Raw genomic sequence first — 19,572 nt, 5'->3', positions numbered from 1 at the left:
AGTAGTTGGAAGTTAGAAGAATTTTCTTCTTCTTCTTCTTCTTCTTTGGGCTACATCTGGGCAGTGCTCGTGAATGGCTCTTGTTGGTTCTCAGAGGACCTTCTGGGACCAGGGCTCAAACCCAGGACTCCCACATGCAGAGTATGCAATTGAACGCTCCCAGCTCTCTCCCTGGCCCCTCTTCCATTCTCTTTCTCTTTTTGTAGGTTAGCGGCCTAGAAATGAGGAAATGGGTTGATGAACTTTTTATCATCATCATGGACATGCTCCAAGACTCTTCTCTTTTGGCTAAAAGACAGGTGAGTACCATGGCTTCCCGAGTGACCAGGAGTGGTCAGGGACTTGGTCTTCCTCTGTCACCTCCATGTTCCGGCCAGTACCTAATAGTGCTTGGTACATGGTAATTACTTGCAAGTAGTTGTTGACTGAGTGAAATGGGCAGAAGCTTTAAAATTAGAATTAGTGAATTCTCTAGTGAGTCGCTTCCAGTGAGATTTAGAGCAGACCGTGCCATTGCTGTATCCAGAAGGAACTATAGATCTTATGTTAGACCCAGTTCCTAGGGGAAAGGAGAAAATGGTGGCCACTGCCTTGGGATACACACAGGGCTTGGCCTCAGCCTCCTTGAGCCTGGCTAAAAGTGGAAGTCATGAGTCAACAACTGAAGGACAGTCTCTGCCCTTCTGAGTCAGATTGCTCTTGTTAGTTACTAGGATCCAGAAAGGCTTTAACTGGAGAATGGTTAGCAGAGTCTTTATTTGTAAGTGGGTTTCTTTTTTTTTTTTTTTTTTTTTTGGTTTTTGGGCCACACCCGGCAGTGCTCAGGGGTTACTCCTGGCTGTCTGCTCAGAAATAGCTCCTGGCAGGCACGGGGGACCATATGGGACACCGGGATTCGAACTAACAACCTTTGGTCCTGGATTGGCTGCTTGCAAGGCAAACGCCGCTGTGCTATCTCTCCGGGCCCCAGAGTCTTTATTTGTGAGTCCAGGAATTGTGACCAGTTTGTGCTCTAGTGACCTTATTTTATGGCCCTTTATGACTCCTGATCATGTTTAGTGTCTTTATACTGGAAGTTTGTGCATGTGTGCGTGCGTGTGTGCGCGTGCGTGCATGCGTGCGTGTGTGTGTGTGTGTGTGTGTGTGTGTGTGTGTGTGTGTGTGTGTTGTAATAGCTTATATCGCTTGTTACAATCAGTTAATGAAGGTTACAAAGCTTTCCTTTCTTTTCTGTCTTCCTGGCTCATTGAAGCATGTCATCTTTTGCCTGCCCAGGTGGCTTTATGGACCCTCGGACAGCTGGTGGCCAGCACGGGCTATGTGGTGGAACCCTACAGAAAATACCCTACTTTGCTGGAAGTGTTGCTGAATTTTCTGAAAACTGAGCAGAACCAGGGTACACGGCGAGAGGTAGGAGGAACGTGGCCCAGCTTGGTCTTTGGGGTGTTGTTGAGGGCCATGAATAAAAAGGTCACTTGTCTTGCAAGTGTGGGGTGGGTCCCCAAATTCACACATGCACGTACTACCAGAACGGATAGAGAAGTTTGTGGCATTAACATGTACTGCGTGTATTAGCCCCTTTGCTTTGTTCATGGAGCTGGGTGGTGAATTTGGAATTGGGGAGATTGAAAGGGGTATTCGTGGACATATCATCAGAGGTTGTGACGGATGTTTCCTTCTTGCCCAGGCTATCCGTGTTCTGGGTCTCTTGGGGGCCTTGGATCCCTACAAGCACAAAGTGAACATCGGCATGATCGACCAGTCCCGGGATGCTTCAGCTGTCAGCCTGTCAGAGTCCAAGTCTAGTCAGGATTCCTGTGAGTTGAGGGAATTGGGAGAGATTTGCCAAGTGCCTGCCGCTGTAAGCCTTTGCCAGAGTGTTTAGAAGGATTTGTGGGCTGGGAACTGTGTAAAAGCTCTACTTGGATGCATAGTGAAATTATGGGCTCATATATATGGACTGATTAATAACTTTGGAATGAAATTCAGTCATTTCCTCTTAATTCATAGTAGGGTCCTGCTTCCCAATGGTTCTCAAGACCTTGTGACCAGCCAGATTATTTTGTCAACTCTGACTAGTCTAAGTGTGTACTTGTTTTTGGTTTTGGTTTTGGTTTTAGTTTTGGGTTACATCCGGCAGTGTTCAGGAGTTCCTCCTGGCTCTATGCTCAGAAATCTCTTCCTGGCAGGCTCGGGGGACCATATGAGATTCGAATCACTGTCCTTTTGCATGCAAGTCAAACGCCTTACCTCCATGCTTTCTCTCCGGCCCCCTGTACTTGCTTTTTGATGCTAATGAGGAAGCTGTCTGTGACTTACTACTTCCTCACATGTCTATCCCTTGTTCTTTTTTTAGTGCTGATTTGATATTTTTGGTTCCAGGCACCTAACGAGGAAGAAGATACAATTTTGAGTTAATTTTTTTGTTTTGTTTTTTGTTTTTTTTTTGGGCCACACCCGTTGACGCTCAGGGGTTACTCCTGGCTATGCACTTAGAAATTGCCCCTGGCTTGGGGGGACCATATGGGACGCCGGGGGATCGAACCCTGGCCCGTCCTATGCTAGTGCTTGCAAGGCAGACACCTTACCTCTAGCGCCACCTTCCCGGCCCCTTGAGTTAATTTTTTAAATTTTATTTTGACCACATGTGGTGATGCTCAGCGCTTACTCCTGGCTCTGTGCTTAAGGAATTACTCCTAGCAGTGCTTAGAGGATCATATGGAATGCAGGGGATTGAACCCAGGTCAGCCACATACAAGGCAAATGCCCTACCTGTTGTGCTATTGCCCTGGCCTGGAAGAGGATACAATTCTTTCTTTCTTTCTTTCTTTCTTTCTTTCTTTCTTTCTTTCTTTATTCTTTCTTTTTCTTTCTTTTTTCTCCTTCTTTCTTTCTTTCCTCATTCTTTCTTTCTTTCTTTCTTTCTTTCTTTCTTTCTTTATTCTTTCTTTCTTTCTTTCTTTCTTACTTATCTTTCTTTCTTTCTTTCTTCTCTTTCTTTCTTTCTTGCTTTCTTTCTTTCTTTCTTCTTTCTTCTTTCTTTCTTTCTTCTTTTTTCTTTTTCTTTTTCTTTCTTTTTCTTTTCTTTCTTCTCTTTCTTCTTTCTTTCTTTCTTCTTTCTTCTTCTTTCTCTTTCTTTCTTTCTTCTTTCTCTCTCTTTCTTCTTTCTTTCTTTCTTTCTTTTTTTCTTCTTCTCTTTCTTTCTTTCTTTCTTTCTTCTTCTTTCTTTCTTCTTTCTTTCTTTCTTTCTTCTTTCTTTTCTTTCTTCTTTCTTTCTTTTTCTCTTCTTTCTTTCTTTTTTTCTTTCTTTCTTTCTTTCTTTCTTTCTTCTTCTTTCTTCTTCTCTTTTCTTTCTTTCTTTCTTTCTTTTCTTTCTTTCTTTCTTTCTTTCTTTCTTTCTTTCTTTCTTTCTTTCTTTCTTTCTTCTTTCTTTCTTTCTTTCTTCTTTCTTTCTTTCTTTCTTCTTCTCTTTCTTTCTTCTTTCTTCTCTCTTCTTTCTTTCTTCTTTCTTTCTTCTTTCTTCTTTCTTTCTTTCTCTCTTTCTCTCTCTTTCTTTCTTTCTTTCTTTCTTTCTTTTTCTTTCTTTTCTTTTTCTTTCTTTCTTTCTTTTCTTTCTTTCTTTCTTTCTTTCTTCTTTCTTTCTTTCTTCTTTCTTTCTTCTTTCTTTTCTTTCTTTCTTTCTTTCTTTCTTTCTTTCTCTTTCTTCTTCTTTCTTTCTTTCTTTCTTTCTTTCTTTCTTTCTTTTCTTTCTTTCTTTCTTTCTTTCTTTCTTTCTTTCTTTCTTTCTTTCTTTCTTTCTTTCTTTCTTTCTTTCTCCCTTTGTTTCTTTCTGTCTCTCTTTCTCTCTCTCTTTCTCTCTTTCTCTCTCTCTCTCTCTCCCTCCCTCCCTCCCCCCTCCCTCCCTCCCTCCCTTCCTCCCTCCTTCCTTCCTTCCTTTTTTCCTTCCTTTCAGGCACAGGGGAACAGGGGGCCATATGTGTGCAAGGCAAACGTCCTATCGCTGAGCTATCTCTCTGGCCCTGAGGACACAATTTTTAATCCATGGTTTTTTTTATTTTGTTTGTTTTGGGGCCATACCTGATAATGTTCAGGGGTTACTCCTGTCTCTGCGCTCAGGGGTCACTCTTGGCAGTGTTGGGGACCACATGAGATGCTGAGGATCAGACCTGAATTGGTGGTATGCAGGGCATGTGCCCTACCTGCTGTACTATCTCTCTGGCCCAATCCCTGGTTTTAATGAGTCAAGAATTCTGAGGCAGGACTCTGGGTTGTAGAAAAACATCGAAATCAGAAATCCATGTGGTCTAGGTCTAGAGCCCTTTTGCCTTTTGACAAGAAGTCAGAGAGGTGGGGTGAGGGCCTAATGGGCATGGGGCCGGGGAATTCTTTTCCTTTTGTTTGCCAGTGCAAGCTGAGTTTTGAAAGTGAAAATTGAGCAGCTCTCCCACCTAATTCAACAAAACGTTACTTCCCCAAATAGAAGAAATGTGTTTCTTAATTCTTTGTGTGGGAGTAGATTGTTTTCTGTTTGCTCTTGTGTATATTAGAGCTGCAGTTTTTAGCAATTGGTCTGCAGACCAATGCTAGTTCACAGGTACAACAATTTTGAAAACCTAAAGAAGTGGCAGTTATTTTGCTTGGTCCTGAGCTGTTAGGAGCAAGAGCCTCGCCCTACCCCTACTTAATACTCAGTCCTGTGTTGCAAAGTGGGCAAAACCATGGCCCGGGAGTCTCTGGAACAATCCAGGGGGCAGGGGAGAGGAGGAGGAGTTACATTGGGTGTCTTTCAGACATGATAACAGGGAGGGGGATTGCCAGCCAGGGAAGCAGCCCAACAGACTGGAGCAGAGGCTCTGCCTGCATGAAGCCCAGGGTCAGTCTGATAGCGCTCTGTCTGTTTGCACTGAGAGGGATCCCTAGTCAACAGTTAGTAGTAAACCCAAGCACTGTGTAAGCCCCAAACAAAAATAGGACAAAGAAAGATTATTCTCAGAGGCATTACGTGGTTATTTTTCTGGAAAAGGGGGTTACTAGACCAAATAGGTTTGGGAACCCCTGATTCAGTTTCTAGTCCATCAATGGTTTGGTGCTTAGGAGTGAGTCCTTTCAGGACTCATTGGACCCTAGGTGGTGCCAGCTAGGGTGGGCTGGGGACAAGGTCTTTCCCCTGTTCTATCTTTTCAGTCCCAGTCCTCAAGATCCTGGCTGTTTGGATCAGGTAGCTTTTACCACTGACTTGTCTGAATTCTCTGGGGACTCCAAGCAGCTGTTCAACAGATGTTTGCCTAATTTAATCCCCTTTACTTTGATTTGAGGAAGTAATTATTTTTATTGATGGCTCCAGCTACCAAGTTGAAAACCGCAGTGGTAAGAAACTGCGTTACCCAGAGCAATTTGAAGAAAACCCATCCAGTCTTGTTTTAGACTTGTATGGTTTGGATCACAGAAAAGCCAGAAACCGTTTAGTCCTGGATGTGGAATTGGCTCCCCGAAGAGCCTGTGTCTGCAGTGGCCTTAAAGCCCAGTGTGGAGCGAAAGGATGCCGGTGCCTGTCAGGGTTTGCTGAGTGTTAACAACTATTGAGTGTTAGTTAAAAGTCCAAACTCGTGTCTTGCTCATGCGTGTCACCATCGTTTGTCCCAGCGGACTACAGCACCAGTGAGATGCTAGTCAACATGGGCAACCTGCCCCTGGATGAGTTCTACCCGGCCGTGTCCATGGTGGCCCTGATGCGTATCTTCCGAGACCAGTCCCTGTCCCACCACCACACCATGGTCGTCCAGGCCATCACCTTTATCTTCAAGTCCCTGGGACTCAAGTGTGTGCAGTTCCTGCCCCAGGTCATGCCCACATTCCTGAATGTCATTCGGGTGTGTGACGGGGCCATCCGGGAAGTAAGTAGAAACCTCCCCATCCTTTCTTCTCCCTGCCCTGTGCCCCAGGCCTGTCTGTGCCTCCCTGTCCCCTGCTGCTAGCCTGGTACCCCCCTTCTCCCCGCTTTGCCTCTAACTGCCCTGTACAGCTTTCACCAGCGTGGCTCAATTTCTTGGCATAGTTGCTCTCAATGACTAGAAGGTGCCTGGCCAGTGAGGGGGTGCAAGAGGGACAGCATTCGCCTTAGTTCCCAGTCATCCAGAGTTGAGTCCAGTTGTCTTATAAGACATAATACTCTTCATAGTGTGGGTCTCGAGCTACTTCAGAATTAGAGCAAAGTCAGACACTCGAGTGAGTACCACAGAGGGGAGGGGAGGGGAGGTGGTATATGTCTTACCAGATTTCATGTCAGTTTGTCTTCATGTTGTTGATTTGTAACTGGTCCCTGTCAGACTGAGAAGTGACTCCTTTCCTTTGTCCTCAGTAATCTGTGGGGAGAGCCTTTGAGACCAGGCCACGCACGGTCCTATGCCCAGTTACTTTAACTTCTTTCATGATCTTTTTTTGCACCACACTCACTGGTGATTGGAGACTACTCTATGTGATACACAGGGGACCATGTGTTAACATAGACTGAACCTGGCTCTCCTGCATGTGAAGCCCTTACTCAGTCCTTTGAGCCATCTCTTCAGCCCCCTCTACTTTGTTTATTTGGTACTTTTCTTTTCTTTTTTTTTTTTTTGGTTTTGTTTTGTTTTTGGGCCACACCCGGCGGCGCTCAGGGGTTACTCCTGGCTGTCTGCTCAGAAATAGCTCGTGACAGGCACGGGACTTCATATGGGACACCGGGATTCGAACCAACCACCTTTGGTCCTGGATCGGCTGCTTGCAAGGCAAACGCCGCTGTGCTATTTCTCTGGGCCCTATTTGGTACTTTTCTATGTGAATTTTCCCCTACTCCATTTCTCTTCTCTTTTTCTCTAAATCACAAAACACTAAAAGCAGTTTTGTGATTGCTGGCACTTGTAGTATTGGTTTGGCCCTTCTTCCAGTGCTGCCATGCACCAGTTCACAACGCAACAGTTGACACTCCTGTCAGTTACGTGGCAGAAGCTTTTTCATGGACAGCAGGAAACTGCTGTGGACCTACACCAGTCAGCAAACCCGGGTCAGTGACAGAGCTATAGGGGGTCAAGCATATGCCTGACACGGGCACCCAAAGTTTGATCTCTACACCATACGCCTCTGCTTCCAGAACCACAGACATGGCATTCCCCCAGGGCCAAGTATTGGCAGGCCCAGCCCCAGACCTGAGTGCAGCTCCACTGGGATGTGTATTACAACAGGTAGCAGATATACTGCAGTTAAAACAACTTCGCAGAGACAGGATAAGAACTCAAAGGGCGGGGCCGGGCGGTGGCGCTAAAGGTAAGGTGCCTGCCTTGCCTGCGCTAGCCTTGGACGGACCGCGGTTCGATCCCCCGGTGTCCCATATGGTCCCCCAAGCCAGGAGCAACTTCTGAGCACATAGCCAGGAGTAACCCCTGAGCATTACCGGGTGTGGCCCAAAAAAACAAAAACAAAAACAAAATAGAACTCAAAGGGCTGGGTCATATGCTTTGCAGGCGGAGGCCCAGGTTCAGTCCCCGGCATGCCTGATATCCTGAGCACTTCCAGCAGTGATCCCAAGAATTGCGTTGGAAATAGCCCAAATAGTTTACTACTGTATGCCCATAACTCCACCCCCTGTGAAGAAAACAAGACTCAGTAATTCCTGCTATTTTGAGAATCAATTTTATTTGGGTATATATTCATACTTCTGTGTTTAAAAGGTAACTTAATTCCTCGGATTAGTTATATATATTTTAATTTTATGTGCACTTGACTTGATAAAGTGGTATCTTTTCTTTTTTCTTTTTTAATTTTTGGGCCAAACCTGGGAGCGCTCAGGGGTTATTCCTGGCTCTGAATTCAGAAGTCACTTCTGGCAGGATTGGAGGACTATATATGGGATGCTGAGAATTGAACCCGGGTCCGTCCTGGGTCAGCTGCATGCAAGGCAAATACCCTACCACTGTGCTATCTCTCCAGCTCTAGAAATCATATTTTCTTTTCTTTTCTTTTTTTTTTTTTTTGGGGGGGGCCACACCCATTTGATGCTCAGGGGTTACTCCTGGCTAAGCGCTCAGAAATTGCCCTTGGCTTGGGGGGATCATATGGGACGCCAGGGGATCAAATCAAGGTCCTTCCTTGGCCAGCGCTTGCAAGGCAGACACCTTACCTCTAGCGCCACCTTGCTGGCCCTTAGATATCGTATTTTCTAGGTGCTGGAGCTATCATACAGTAGGTAGGGCACTTGCCTGGTTTGTGGGTGATCTGTGTTCAATTCCTGGCATCTCATGGTCCCCAAGCCACAGTAGGAATAATTCCTGAGCCAGGAATAAACCTTGATCACAGGGCCAGAGCTGTGGCGCTAACGGTAAGGCATCTGCCTAGGACGGACTGCGGTTCCGTCCTCTTGCATCCCATATGGTTCCCCAAGCCAGGAGCAATTTCTGAGCTCATAGCCAGGAGTAGTCCCTGAGCAGGTGTGGCCAAAAAACAACAACAAGCACAGTCAGGTATGGCCCTAAAACAAGGGAAAAAAAAAAAAAAAAAAAAAAAAAAAACAAGAACAAAATGAAATTCTATTTTCTGACTTTGTACCGAGAATATATAAAATAGTTGAATATGTAAAGTAAGTGCTCTTATCTTGCTTATCTTATTGATTTAGATAATTTTTATTTAACCGAGAATATAGTGGGGATTCTACAAACTCTACATCTTGTAGATTTTGGGTTTTTGTTTGGGGCCCTGCCTCGTGCTGGGGCTACTCCTAACATAGTGCTTGGTGGTACTTGGGTTCTAGGCTGTGTCAGAGATCAGGACTGAGCATCCTGTGTGCAAACTGTGCCTTTAATCCTTTGAGCAGCCTTCCAGGCCACTAGAGTCCAGAGGGGATTAAAAAGAGGGGAAAGTTTCTGAAGGGCTCAGAGAGGAAATGAGGTAGCTGCTTGGGTTCTTTGCCTGGGAGGGACGAACATGGCTCAGGAGACCACAGTGTGGCTGTTGCTTATGAGTCAGGCCCCAGAACATTACCCAGTGTGCCTACTGTAGTAATGGGGAAAAATGAAGCTATTGGGAGGTGGCCTTGCTGTCTCTGACCTCATTATTATCCCATTTTCCTTTGTTCCAGCTTTGACTTTCTTTTCTTCAGATTTTACATAGCACAAGTTGAATTCTTATGCTTGTTGTCTCCTTGTCAGCAGTGATTCTTGGAAGAGGGGCCAGGGACAGGGGTGGCTCTGTTGAGTCTGGTCTTGCCCGTGCAGTGACTAGACTCTTAAGTACTGTAGAGTCCGTTGGTATGCAGTTTTCCTGATGCAGTCCTTCTTATTCCCCCATTTTATTTGGTGTCAGGTTTCTCTCTTTTTTTTTTTTTTTTTTTTTTTGGTTTTTGGGTTACACCCGGCGGTGCTCAGGGGTTACTCCTGGCTGTCTGCTCAGAAATAACTCCTGGCAGGCACGGGGGACCATATGGGACACCGGGATTCGAACCAACCACCTTTGGTCCTGGATCGGCTGCTTGCAAGGCAAACACCACTGTGCTATCTCTCCGGGCCCAGGTTTCTCTTACTGTTTGTTTTCATACTCTCAAGCACCAAATGTTTGGCTGGTCAAGCTTGTTCTTATTAAGGTTATGAACAGCAACATTCTGTTCAGCAATAACCAATAGGAGAATTTGAAGGTAAAAAAGAGGTTAGGGGCTGGAATGACTGGGACACCTGCCTTTCACATGGCTGACCCACGCTCAGTTCCTGACATCCCATATGATCTCCCAAGTACCACCAGGGATAATCCCTGAATACAGACAGAGTCAGGAGTTACCCCTGAGCATGGCCAGCTGAAACACAAAACAAAACAATAAAAAGGAGGGGATGGGATGAGTGGGGAGAGTGTATGTGTTCAGGTTTGGGGGGGGGTCTTCCTCTGCTGAGATTGAGATAAAGAGTGGGGCCCAGGGTATATTGAATTTCCTCTTTATTTTGAATTTAAATTATATAAGAGTTAGAATTAAAGCTCTAGAAAAGGAAGAGTAAAAAAGTCACAAGTAGCCCTTAATGGCAAGTTATCAAAGTCAACCAGGGTCTCTAAAATAAAGGAGAACTTCTGAGGGGAGAGAAGAGTGGGAGCCTCCCTCCCCAGTGGCTATGGTGTGTGTGAGGCAGCCCTGAAGGAGACCTCAGCTTAAGAATTCATGGGGTGCTTGCTTTACAGAGGACAAATCCACGATCTAACTCAGGACACACTCGTCCTCATCCATCCTTCCCCCACTTTGCTTGTGTTAGTTACTTGGCACCTAATTGGTACCTAATTAATTCAAAGCTAATTAGTTGGACTGGAGAAATAGTATAGCAGGTAGGGCACTTGCCTGGCATTCAGCTGGTCAGGGTTTGATCCCTTGCACCCCATCTGGTTCTCGAAACCCCTCCAGAATAATCCCTGAGGTCAGAGCCAGGAGTAAACCACTGTTTGGAATGTTGTTCCAAAGCAAAAAATTGAGTTACTAATACTACAAATGGGCTACTACACCCATAATAATTGTATTTATCTTGAAAAGTTAGTGGTTGTGATTTGGGCTAGATAAAAAATTTTTTTTTGCATGCCCGTTCTTGTCTTTAGTGATTCCATGAAACCTTTAAGGATAACTGGTGTTCAGTGAACAGTAATGGTTTTCATTTTTCTGTACTGGTGCTTTGCAGATAATTAGCTTGTTATACTCTTAAAATAAGCCTAGAAGGGCCAAAGAGACATTACAATGGCTAAGGTACTTGCTTTGTACTTTCCCAGCCCGGTTTAATTTTTGGCACCCATATGATCCCCTGAACTCCAAGAGTGATCTCAGGTAGCAGACCCAGATGTAAGGCCTGTGCACTGCCAGGTATGGTCCCCAAACAAAACAAACGAAAATGCCTGTAAGATATAAGTAGTAACAGTCATCGTAGTTATAGTCAGAGAAGAAGAAGAAAATATTATTTTGGTTTTGGTCTTGGAATCATCCCCAGCAGTGCTTAACATCTGATGATAGGTGGTCGGGAGTGAAGTATTAGGCGAGTATTCCACAAGCCCCAGTGGAGTTCGATTCCCATGCCCCCAGTCCAGGTAGGATGAGAGATGCGAATCCAGTTATAAATTCGACGCAGGAAATAATCCACATACATGATTGGAAAAAACCAACAAATCAGGAACCCACACCCCAAGCTGAACCCCACCAGCTAGTAGCTCCACCACGTAGAACAGCTAGCCAAGATGGTGGCTTCCCTTCTGGTACCCCAGGGAGCCTTTATTGGGAAAACAAAGACCACCTCCGAAAGCAGGGCAAGGTAGAGTGAAAACCAGCTAACCTCAACAGTCGGGGAAACTTGGCAGTACCAGGGATTGAACTTGGGGCCCTTCATGCAAGCATGTATTCCAGCTCTTTGAGCTCTCTCTCTCTTGCTCCCTCTTTTTTTTTTTTTTTTTGTTGTTGTTGTTGTTTTGTTTTTTTGAGTCACACCCAACTGTACCCAGTGGTGAGCTCTACTTCTGACTCAATGCTTGGGTCAGTGACCCCCCATTGGTTCTGGGGTACAGTGCCTGCCAGGGATTGAACTGAAGGCTCTAGCATGGAAAACATGCTCTTGCCCTCTGTACCATCTCCCCTGGCCCTCATCTGGAGTGAATGGGTGCAGAGAGGTTAAATGAAGGTCACAGAGCTGATAGTTGACAATGGCTCGAAACAGCCCCTGCTGGAATGTAAAACCTCAAAATCATTCTTTCTTTCCGGTTTAAGTTTGGCCCTTTGAGTATCTTCCTAGTTGGCTGATGATTGGCTCAGCAGTTACTACTTGCCTCACAAGTGAAAAAGACCCTGGGCTCAGTTCCCAACTCTACCCAGGAGAGACGTATTTTCCATAGGATGGGTGGGATGGAATCTGACTGTTCACCTGAATTAGATCAGTTGTAGTGATGCGTATGGCGTGGCCATCTTGCTGAACTCTGTGTCTTTCAGTTCCTGTTCCAGCAGCTGGGAATGTTGGTGTCCTTTGTGAAGAGCCACATCCGGCCTTACATGGATGAAATCGTCACCCTTATGAGAGTGAGTCAAAATTAATGCTGTAACTTGTGCATTGGATAGGGGAAAGGCCTTCAGAAGTGGTTTTGAATAAGATACACTATCCATCCTGTCACACACCCTTGGGTCATTGTAGAGCTCTTTTGAGCAAGGCAACTCACCAGACTGAGGGGAGTAGAGGGGTTATTGCTGCCTGAGTTCAGGGGTAAAGTCTGACGGGGATCCTGAAGCAACTGTTCTGCAGAACTAGACTTGAGTTCTTTGCCTCACATCCAACAAAGCAGTTTCACTTGAATATCACAACAGTGTTTTTGGTGTCCACATGAAAACCCTCTTCATGTAGCCCATCAGACCCAGCCTTAAGAAAGGGTTGGGAATTGGGATTTCCTAGGGCTATTAAATAGGACAGACTCTGATCAGGTCCTGGTTAAGAAGGTGACATTTGTACCCTGCTACCTTCAAAAGTACAAATGCTTCCTCTGAGGCCTGCAACATATGAGAAAGGCTAGTGTCCCCGATGCCATCCCCTGCTTTCAGCGGGTGCCAGGGCACAGTCATGGTGAGATGTTTTTCTGGGGGAGGCCATCCTGCCCCCCTGTCTCCGTGCCATTCAATGTCTGTGTCGTAAGTTTCTTTTGTGGTACTGGCTGCGTTCTTAAAGATCCAGGAGACAATTCTTCCAGTGATTTCAGTTCTTCTATACCAGAGCTATGTCGTTCATTCGCTTGGCGGTTGCAGCAGGACCAACATCAAAGTGATTGGCTTTCAAAATTAGAACTTCCCAGTGAGTAGGTCTCAGAACTGAAAACTGCCGCGACAGATAAATAATTCAAAGCATCCTGGCTCGGCTCCTCCCACGGAGGCTTTGTGCTGGAGGAGTTAGCTGAATGCTAATGGGGGCCTGCTGGAGGCACAGGAGGGCTGAGGCTGCCAGAAAGCTGGAGTAATCACTGACTCCCAAACGCCTGGCCTGGCAACCCCCAACATTTGAATTTGAGGCCGGAAGCCTCACCCCTGCCAAATGCAGCTTTCCCTTCCTTGAAGATGGAAGGAGTGCGGCAAGGGTGGTCTTGCCTTTTTCTGTTGGTCCTGGGCATTTTAATGAGCTCCCTGGGGCCTGGCCAGAGAATAGGCTTTGTGAACCTCCCTGGGCAGGCTGGCTGCTTTTCAGGGCCTAGAAGGTCTTATGAGGAGCTGGGAGGACATGGGGAGTGGACTGGAGACTGGGTGGGGGTGGGTTGAAGAAGGCCCAGTATGGTCCAAGTAGGGTTTTCATTAGACATGCTGCGGAGGCTGGGAGAGCTGCTGTTTTATTAGCAAAGCTTTTTATCCAGAAAAAGTCACCTTTCCAGAGAGTATGTCTCTCTTAAGCAGAGAGAAAGATAATTTATCACCATCTTTTGCTTGGTTTTTACTTCCAAGCTATTATACTTTTAAAAATGCTTTTTTAACAAAATATACTTTATACTTTATATACTGCCTCTCATCTGAAGATTATTAACCTTTAAAATTTTTTAGAATTGGATTTATCTGGAATTATTTGGGTGCCATGAATATTGATGTACTTATGTTGCTGCTGTTATTAAGGTTCTTATTGCCATGAAGGCTCCTACCCTAGGGGTTCTAGAAAAGACTAGGCAACTCTCTTCAGTTGATTTGAAGTAACAGTTTTTCCCCAACTTAGACTTGCACCATCGCCTTTGGGATCAGTTATCTAGGTAACTATGAGGAGTGGAACTGATGAGTATAGAATAATACTTTCTTGGTTCTGTCCTGAAAATAGTGTGGGATGGACTCTAGGTGCTACCTAGCAAATTCTGGATCCAGAAAGAGCAGGGAACTTGTCAGTACTGGGACAGACCTCTGGCAGAGACCACAAGGTACTCAAAGTGAAGAGTCTATCCTGGTGGGCTCGAGAGATACTGCATAGTGTCCTCGTCTCACTTTTGGATGTAGCCCAAAAGCCTCGAAAAATAAAAACACTCTGGACCACAAGACATTTCTCCCCACCCCCACGATGTCTTAGTCTTCCTTGTCAGCATGTTGGATGACTGTAACTATTAGGTGTTCTGGGAAATTTCGGGAGAGGAATCAGGAGTTTCTCACCCCTCTTAACTCACTGTCCAAGGGAAGGACGGTGATATAAGGAAACTATAACTCCACTCTGGAATGAGTGATTCCACCATTCACCTAAACCTGGGACCCGCCAGCTGAATGGGGGTTGCGGAGCCACGTGGCCTGGAATGGCAGAGAAAAATCCCTCCATCCATCCTTCTCCATCCACCACCATCGTTAATTATTTAATGCTACAGAAACTAAGAAAACTAAATATTGGGGCCGCAGAGATAGCACAGCGGTAGGGCATTTGCCTTGCACACAGCCGATCTAGAATGGATGGTGGTTCTCGTCCCACATCCCGTACGGACCCCAGTGCCTGCTAGGAGCAATTTCTGAGTGCAGAGCCAGGAGTAACCTATGATTGCCACCGGGTGTTACCCAAAAACAAAAAAAGAAAGAAAAACAAAACTAAATAACTACAGCTATTATAGGAGCTAGAAGAGAAAGGGTCAGAGTTACCTGAGATGGTTGATGGAAGGAGAACAGGATGGTTTCTTAGGAGGAGTGAGATTGGAGGCAGGTCTAAAAAAAACGGGCTTAGCTGAGCAAGAGGAGGGATTCTGCAAAAGAAACTGCATGAGCCAGGCCTGGAGGAATGAAGCAGCCTTGTGCATGCAGGAAAATGCAGTTAGTTTAGTTTTGCTCATGTGGATGTGATGGGATTCAAAGGAAGGGCAGAGAGTGGAGAGGCCTTCCTGGATGCCCTCCAGACTTCTTTGGTTTCTCTGTGCCCATCTCAGTTCCTTCATAGTTGAGCAAACACCTGGCTTTCTCCTGTCTTCTCCCCTCTAGGAATTCTGGGTCATGAACACATCGATTCAGAGCACAATCATTCTTCTTATTGAACAAATTGTGGTTGCTCTTGGTGGCGAATTTAAGCTTTACCTGCCCCAGCTGATCCCCCACATGCTGCGCGTCTTTATGCATGACAACAGCCCGGGTCGCATCGTCTCCATCAAGGTGAGGATCCACTCGTCCTCGAGAGCAGAAGGTCCAAACTTAAGTTGGCACCCCCTTTTCGGAGGAAGCAGTTACTCAGCATCCCTCTGGGGGTCTGCCTTCTTCACGTGGACAGATAGAATGCATGCCCCTCCCAGGGCCCTGCAGTTATTACCACTCTCTGCTAGGGTCCAGAATGCCCTTATTCCCCCTAAGAGAAAGGGAGGGAGTATTGCCCACTTAGGCAAATACTGCTCTAGAGAGAGTTCCAGCAGCTGTTAGTGTCCTCGGATGCTCAGCTAAGAGCCAGGAGTGTGTTCTGAGTGGCAGCGTGATGATCACCCCAGAGATACCCATACTTGATGCAGCGGTTCACAGTGTAGAACTTGTTTATGATCTTTTCTAGTTAACTTTGTTTCCTTTAACAAATTATTCTTGTGGGGCCAGAGCAGTGGTGCAAGCGCTTGCTAGTCTAGGATATAGCGCAGTTTGATCCCCGGCGTTTCATATGGTCCCCCAAGCCAGGAGTTTTGTTCTTTTTTTTTTTTTGATTACACCCAGCAGTGCCCAGGGGATACTCCTGGCTCTACACTCAGAAATCGCTCCTGGCAGACTCAGGGGACCATATGGGATGCTGGGATTCGAACCACCGTCCTTCTGCATGAAAGGCAAACGCCTTACCTCCATGCTATCTCTCCGAACTCCAGGAGAGATTTCTGAGCGCTGAGCCAGGAGTAAACCCCTGAGCATCACCGGGTGTGGCCGAAAAACCAAAAAAAATTTTTTCATTGTTCGTTATTTGATCCTAGAACAGTTTCCTCTAGTACAGCAACTGATTTCAAATTGATTGAAGTAAGCTCAAGAAAAGCGACATAACCTCAAGTAAAATGAAGTAGAAAATGTCCTATTGGGCCCGGAGAGATAGCACAGCGGTGTTTGCCTTGCAAGCAGCCGATCCAGGACCAAAGGTGGTTGGTTTGAATCCCGGTGTCCCATATGGTCCCCCGTGCCTGCCAGGAGCTATTTCTGAGCAGACAGCCAGGAGTGACCCCTGAGCACTGCCGGGTGTGGCCCAAAAACCAAAAAAAAAAAAAAAAAAAAAAAAGAAAGAAAATGTCCTATTAATTGGGGACAGGGGACGGAGTGATAGCACAGCAGGGAGGGTGTTTTTCTTGCACAGGGCCGACCTGGGTCTGGTCCCCTGAACCTGCCAGGAGTCATTTAAGTACAGAGCCAGGCAGAACCCCTGAGCGCCACTGGGTGTGGCCCAAAACCAAACAAACCAAACAAAAAGAAAAGGAGGGACTAAAGAGATAGCATGGAGGTAAGGCATTTGCCTTGCATGCAGAAGAATGGTGATTCGAATCCCGGCATCCCATATGGTCCCCTGAACCTGCCAGGAGTGATTTCTTTTCTTTTTTTTTTTTTTGGTTTTTGGGCCACACCCAGTGACGCTCAGGGGTTACTTCTGGCTATGCGCTCAGAAGTCACTCCTGGCTTGGGGGACCATATGCGATACCGGGGGATCAAACCGCGGTCCATCCAAGGCTAGCGCAGGCAAGGCAGGCTATTTACCTCTAGCGCCACCGCCTGGCCCCAGGAGTGATTTCTGAGTGCAGAGTCAGGAGTAAACTCTGAGCAAAGCCAGGTATGACCAAAAAAAAACAAACAAAAAAACAAACAAAAAAAAAAGAAAATGTCCGACCAGAAGATTGCTGTTCAGGATCACTTAAAGGCTTTTTTTTTTTTTTTTTTTTTTTGGTTTTTGGGTCACACCTGGCAGCGCTCAGGGGTTACTCCTGGCTCTGTGCTCAGAAATCACTCCTGGCAGACTCTAGGGGAACCATATGGGATGCTGGGATTCAAAGTACCGTCCTTCTGCATGCAAAGCAAACACCTTACCTCCGTGCTAGCTCTCCGGCCCCTAGGATCACTTAAAGGCTTTTTAAAGTTCCCACAGAGGTTTGCATAAGACCACGGCCTCTCTGTGTACTCTGGTGCTTGGTGCCGGGCCTTGCTGACTCATGCTTTTTTGCTTTGACAGTTGTTGGCTGCAATCCAGCTCTTTGGAGCCAACCTAGATGACTACCTGCACTTGCTGTTGCCTCCTATTGTGAAGCTGTTTGATGCCCCTGAAGTCCCACTTCCCTCTCGAAAGTAAGCGCCTGTGTGCGAGGTCTGGCGGCCATCGAGCTTTTCACCATTTGTAGATGTTTGTTCTTTTCTAAAGTTCCCAGAGGACCTGCTTTTTAACATTTTATTTTCAATTATTTTAACTCCCTGTTACTTTTTGCTCAGAAACGTCCAGGTTGTGGATAGTCTTAACTCTCCCTCCTATGCTGTCCTCCCACACGAGAAGTGCTGGTTCCATGTCACATGAAATGCTTGGGGCCAGGGATGAAGCTGAGTGGTAGAATACTTGCCTTGCATGTATGATGCCCAGTGTTCGTGCCCCAACACTGAAGGGAAAAAGAGAAAAAGAAAGAGGGTCAGAGAGGCAGGTAGATAGTTCAACAGGCTCAGCATGTGCTTTGCAGGCAGGAAACCAGCACCACCAGGAGCAACCCCTAGGCAGAGAGCTGAAAATGGTCCCTGAGCACTGTCAAGTATGGCCTCCAAACAGACCAAAAACAGACAAGAGTCAAGAAGCCTTTTCTCTCGTTTGGTGCAGGCTATTTTGTTGTTGTTGTTGTTTGTTTGTTTGTTTTTTGTGTTTGTGCCATACCCGGTGACGCTCAGAGGTTACTCCTCAGAAATTGCTCCTGGCTTGGGAGACCATATGGGACAGGGGAATTAAACCTTGGTCCGTCCTAGGTTAGCGCTTGCAAGGCAGATGCCTTCCGCTAGCACCACCTCTCTGGCCCTGTTGATGCAGGCTCTTAAGGTGCATGTAGCCACTGCTCTTACTCTGGGCCTGATGGCGGCGTCCACTGTACTTGAGAGCATGTGCTTGTCGTAGGGCAGCACTGGAGACTGTGGACCGCTTGACGGAATCCTTGGACTTCACTGACTATGCTTCCCGGATCATTCACCCCATTGTTCGAACACTGGACCAGAGCCCAGAATTGCGCCCCACAGCCATGGACACGTTGTCTTCACTTGTGTTTCAGCTGGGAAAGAAGGTAAGACAGGAATCCTAAATAGCTGTGCTTTTTCACCTGCCTGTAGGGAGAAGACTGTGAACTGGATGCGTTAGGTTCAGCCGCTGGCAGAGAACTTGGAATTATTTGCCCCGGTTTCACTCTCCATTATTCAGCAAATATTTACTGAGCCACCTGGGTGGCTGAGCTGTTTTGGGGATAACACAGTAAGAAGATGGGAGGGATTCCACTCCCACAAAGCTGATATTCAGTGAGACAATACACAGCAACAGTTTGTCTTATAGAATGATAGGTGTGCACAGAGCAAGATCCTGTTTGTTCAAGGTAGACAGGGAAAGAACCTTTTGGTCAGTTAATATTTGAGCAGAGACTGAAACAGAGTAAAGAGGGGGTACAGTCCTGAGAATTGGATGCAAGAAGCAAATGTGCAGGATGGCGGGAAGCTTTGGGGAAGGGACAGGGAAAAGGGAAGGGGGAAAGGAAGAGGAGCCCACAGGGGCAAGTGATCAGAGGTTAAGGCCTCCAACTTCAGGCAAGACTGGGAGCATGGGATATATTAGAGATCAGTGTTTCCCAAAATGTGATCCACAGATAATAACTTTAGTGCTGAATGGTTAGAAATGCCCATTCTCAGGCTGAATTCACTCCAGTCCTACTGGGATCAGAAACCCTAGGCATGAGACCCAGCTGTCTCAGAACCCTCCAGGTAGCTCTGATGCCACTCATTTGCGTATCCCCACTGTAGTGTTACTTGGAGTATTTTGCTTTCCCTCTGAACAACCTAGAGTCTTGGGGAAGATACTAAGCACAGGAGTAACAATCTGACTTACCGTTTTTATTTGTGCTGGTAGTGCTCCAGGGCTACTCCTGGCTCAGTGCTCTCTGGATGACTCCCAGTACTGCTCTGGGTGGGGCCGAGGATATCAGTGTGGGCCTCCTCACTGCAGGGCACATACTCCAGCCCATGACCTAGCACTTTTTTTTGGGGGGGGTGGGGATTTGAGTTACACTGGCCGCGCTCAGGAGTTACTCCTGGCTCTGCACTCAGAAATTGCTCTTGGGGTGGGGGCAGAGAGATAGCATAGCAATAGGATGTTTGCCTTGCACACAGCCAATACAGGACAGACGGTGGTTCGAATCCCGGTATCCCATATGGTTCCCTGTGCCTGCCAGGAGCAATTTCTGAACACAGAACCAAGGAGGGATGCTGGAAATCAAACCAGAGTTTGGAGTCCATCCGGGATTGGATGTGCAAGGCAAATGCCCTACCACTGTGCTATCGCTTCAGTCCCTGACCTACTACTTTCAAAGGAGCACTATCAGCGCTGTGTGGAAGAATAGTCTGGGCTAAGATTGGACTCAGAGAGATGTTGATAGGCTGTGGCA

The 19,572-nt window shown here is 46.5% G+C and overlaps 1 protein-coding gene across 1 annotated transcript in view; it reads left to right on the top strand.

Moving 5' to 3' along the window:
- Positions 1–19,572, top strand: part of MTOR (mechanistic target of rapamycin kinase) — a 151,908-nt gene that overhangs the window by 38,812 nt on the left and 93,524 nt on the right. Inside the window, exons 16-23 of the mRNA XM_049775256.1 lie at positions 207–299; positions 1,276–1,410; positions 1,688–1,817; positions 5,644–5,894; positions 11,966–12,052; positions 14,939–15,106; positions 17,130–17,242; positions 18,045–18,207. Coding sequence (XP_049631213.1) covers positions 207–299; positions 1,276–1,410; positions 1,688–1,817; positions 5,644–5,894; positions 11,966–12,052; positions 14,939–15,106; positions 17,130–17,242; positions 18,045–18,207 — 1,140 coding nt within the window. The remainder of the gene's footprint in view (positions 1–206; positions 300–1,275; positions 1,411–1,687; positions 1,818–5,643; positions 5,895–11,965; positions 12,053–14,938; positions 15,107–17,129; positions 17,243–18,044; positions 18,208–19,572) is intronic.

Source organism: Suncus etruscus, chromosome 6, assembly GCF_024139225.1.
Source record: "Suncus etruscus isolate mSunEtr1 chromosome 6, mSunEtr1.pri.cur, whole genome shotgun sequence".
Classification (NCBI taxonomy): domain Eukaryota; kingdom Metazoa; phylum Chordata; class Mammalia; order Eulipotyphla; family Soricidae; genus Suncus; species Suncus etruscus.
This window is presented reverse-complemented; position numbering and strand designations above follow the sequence as displayed.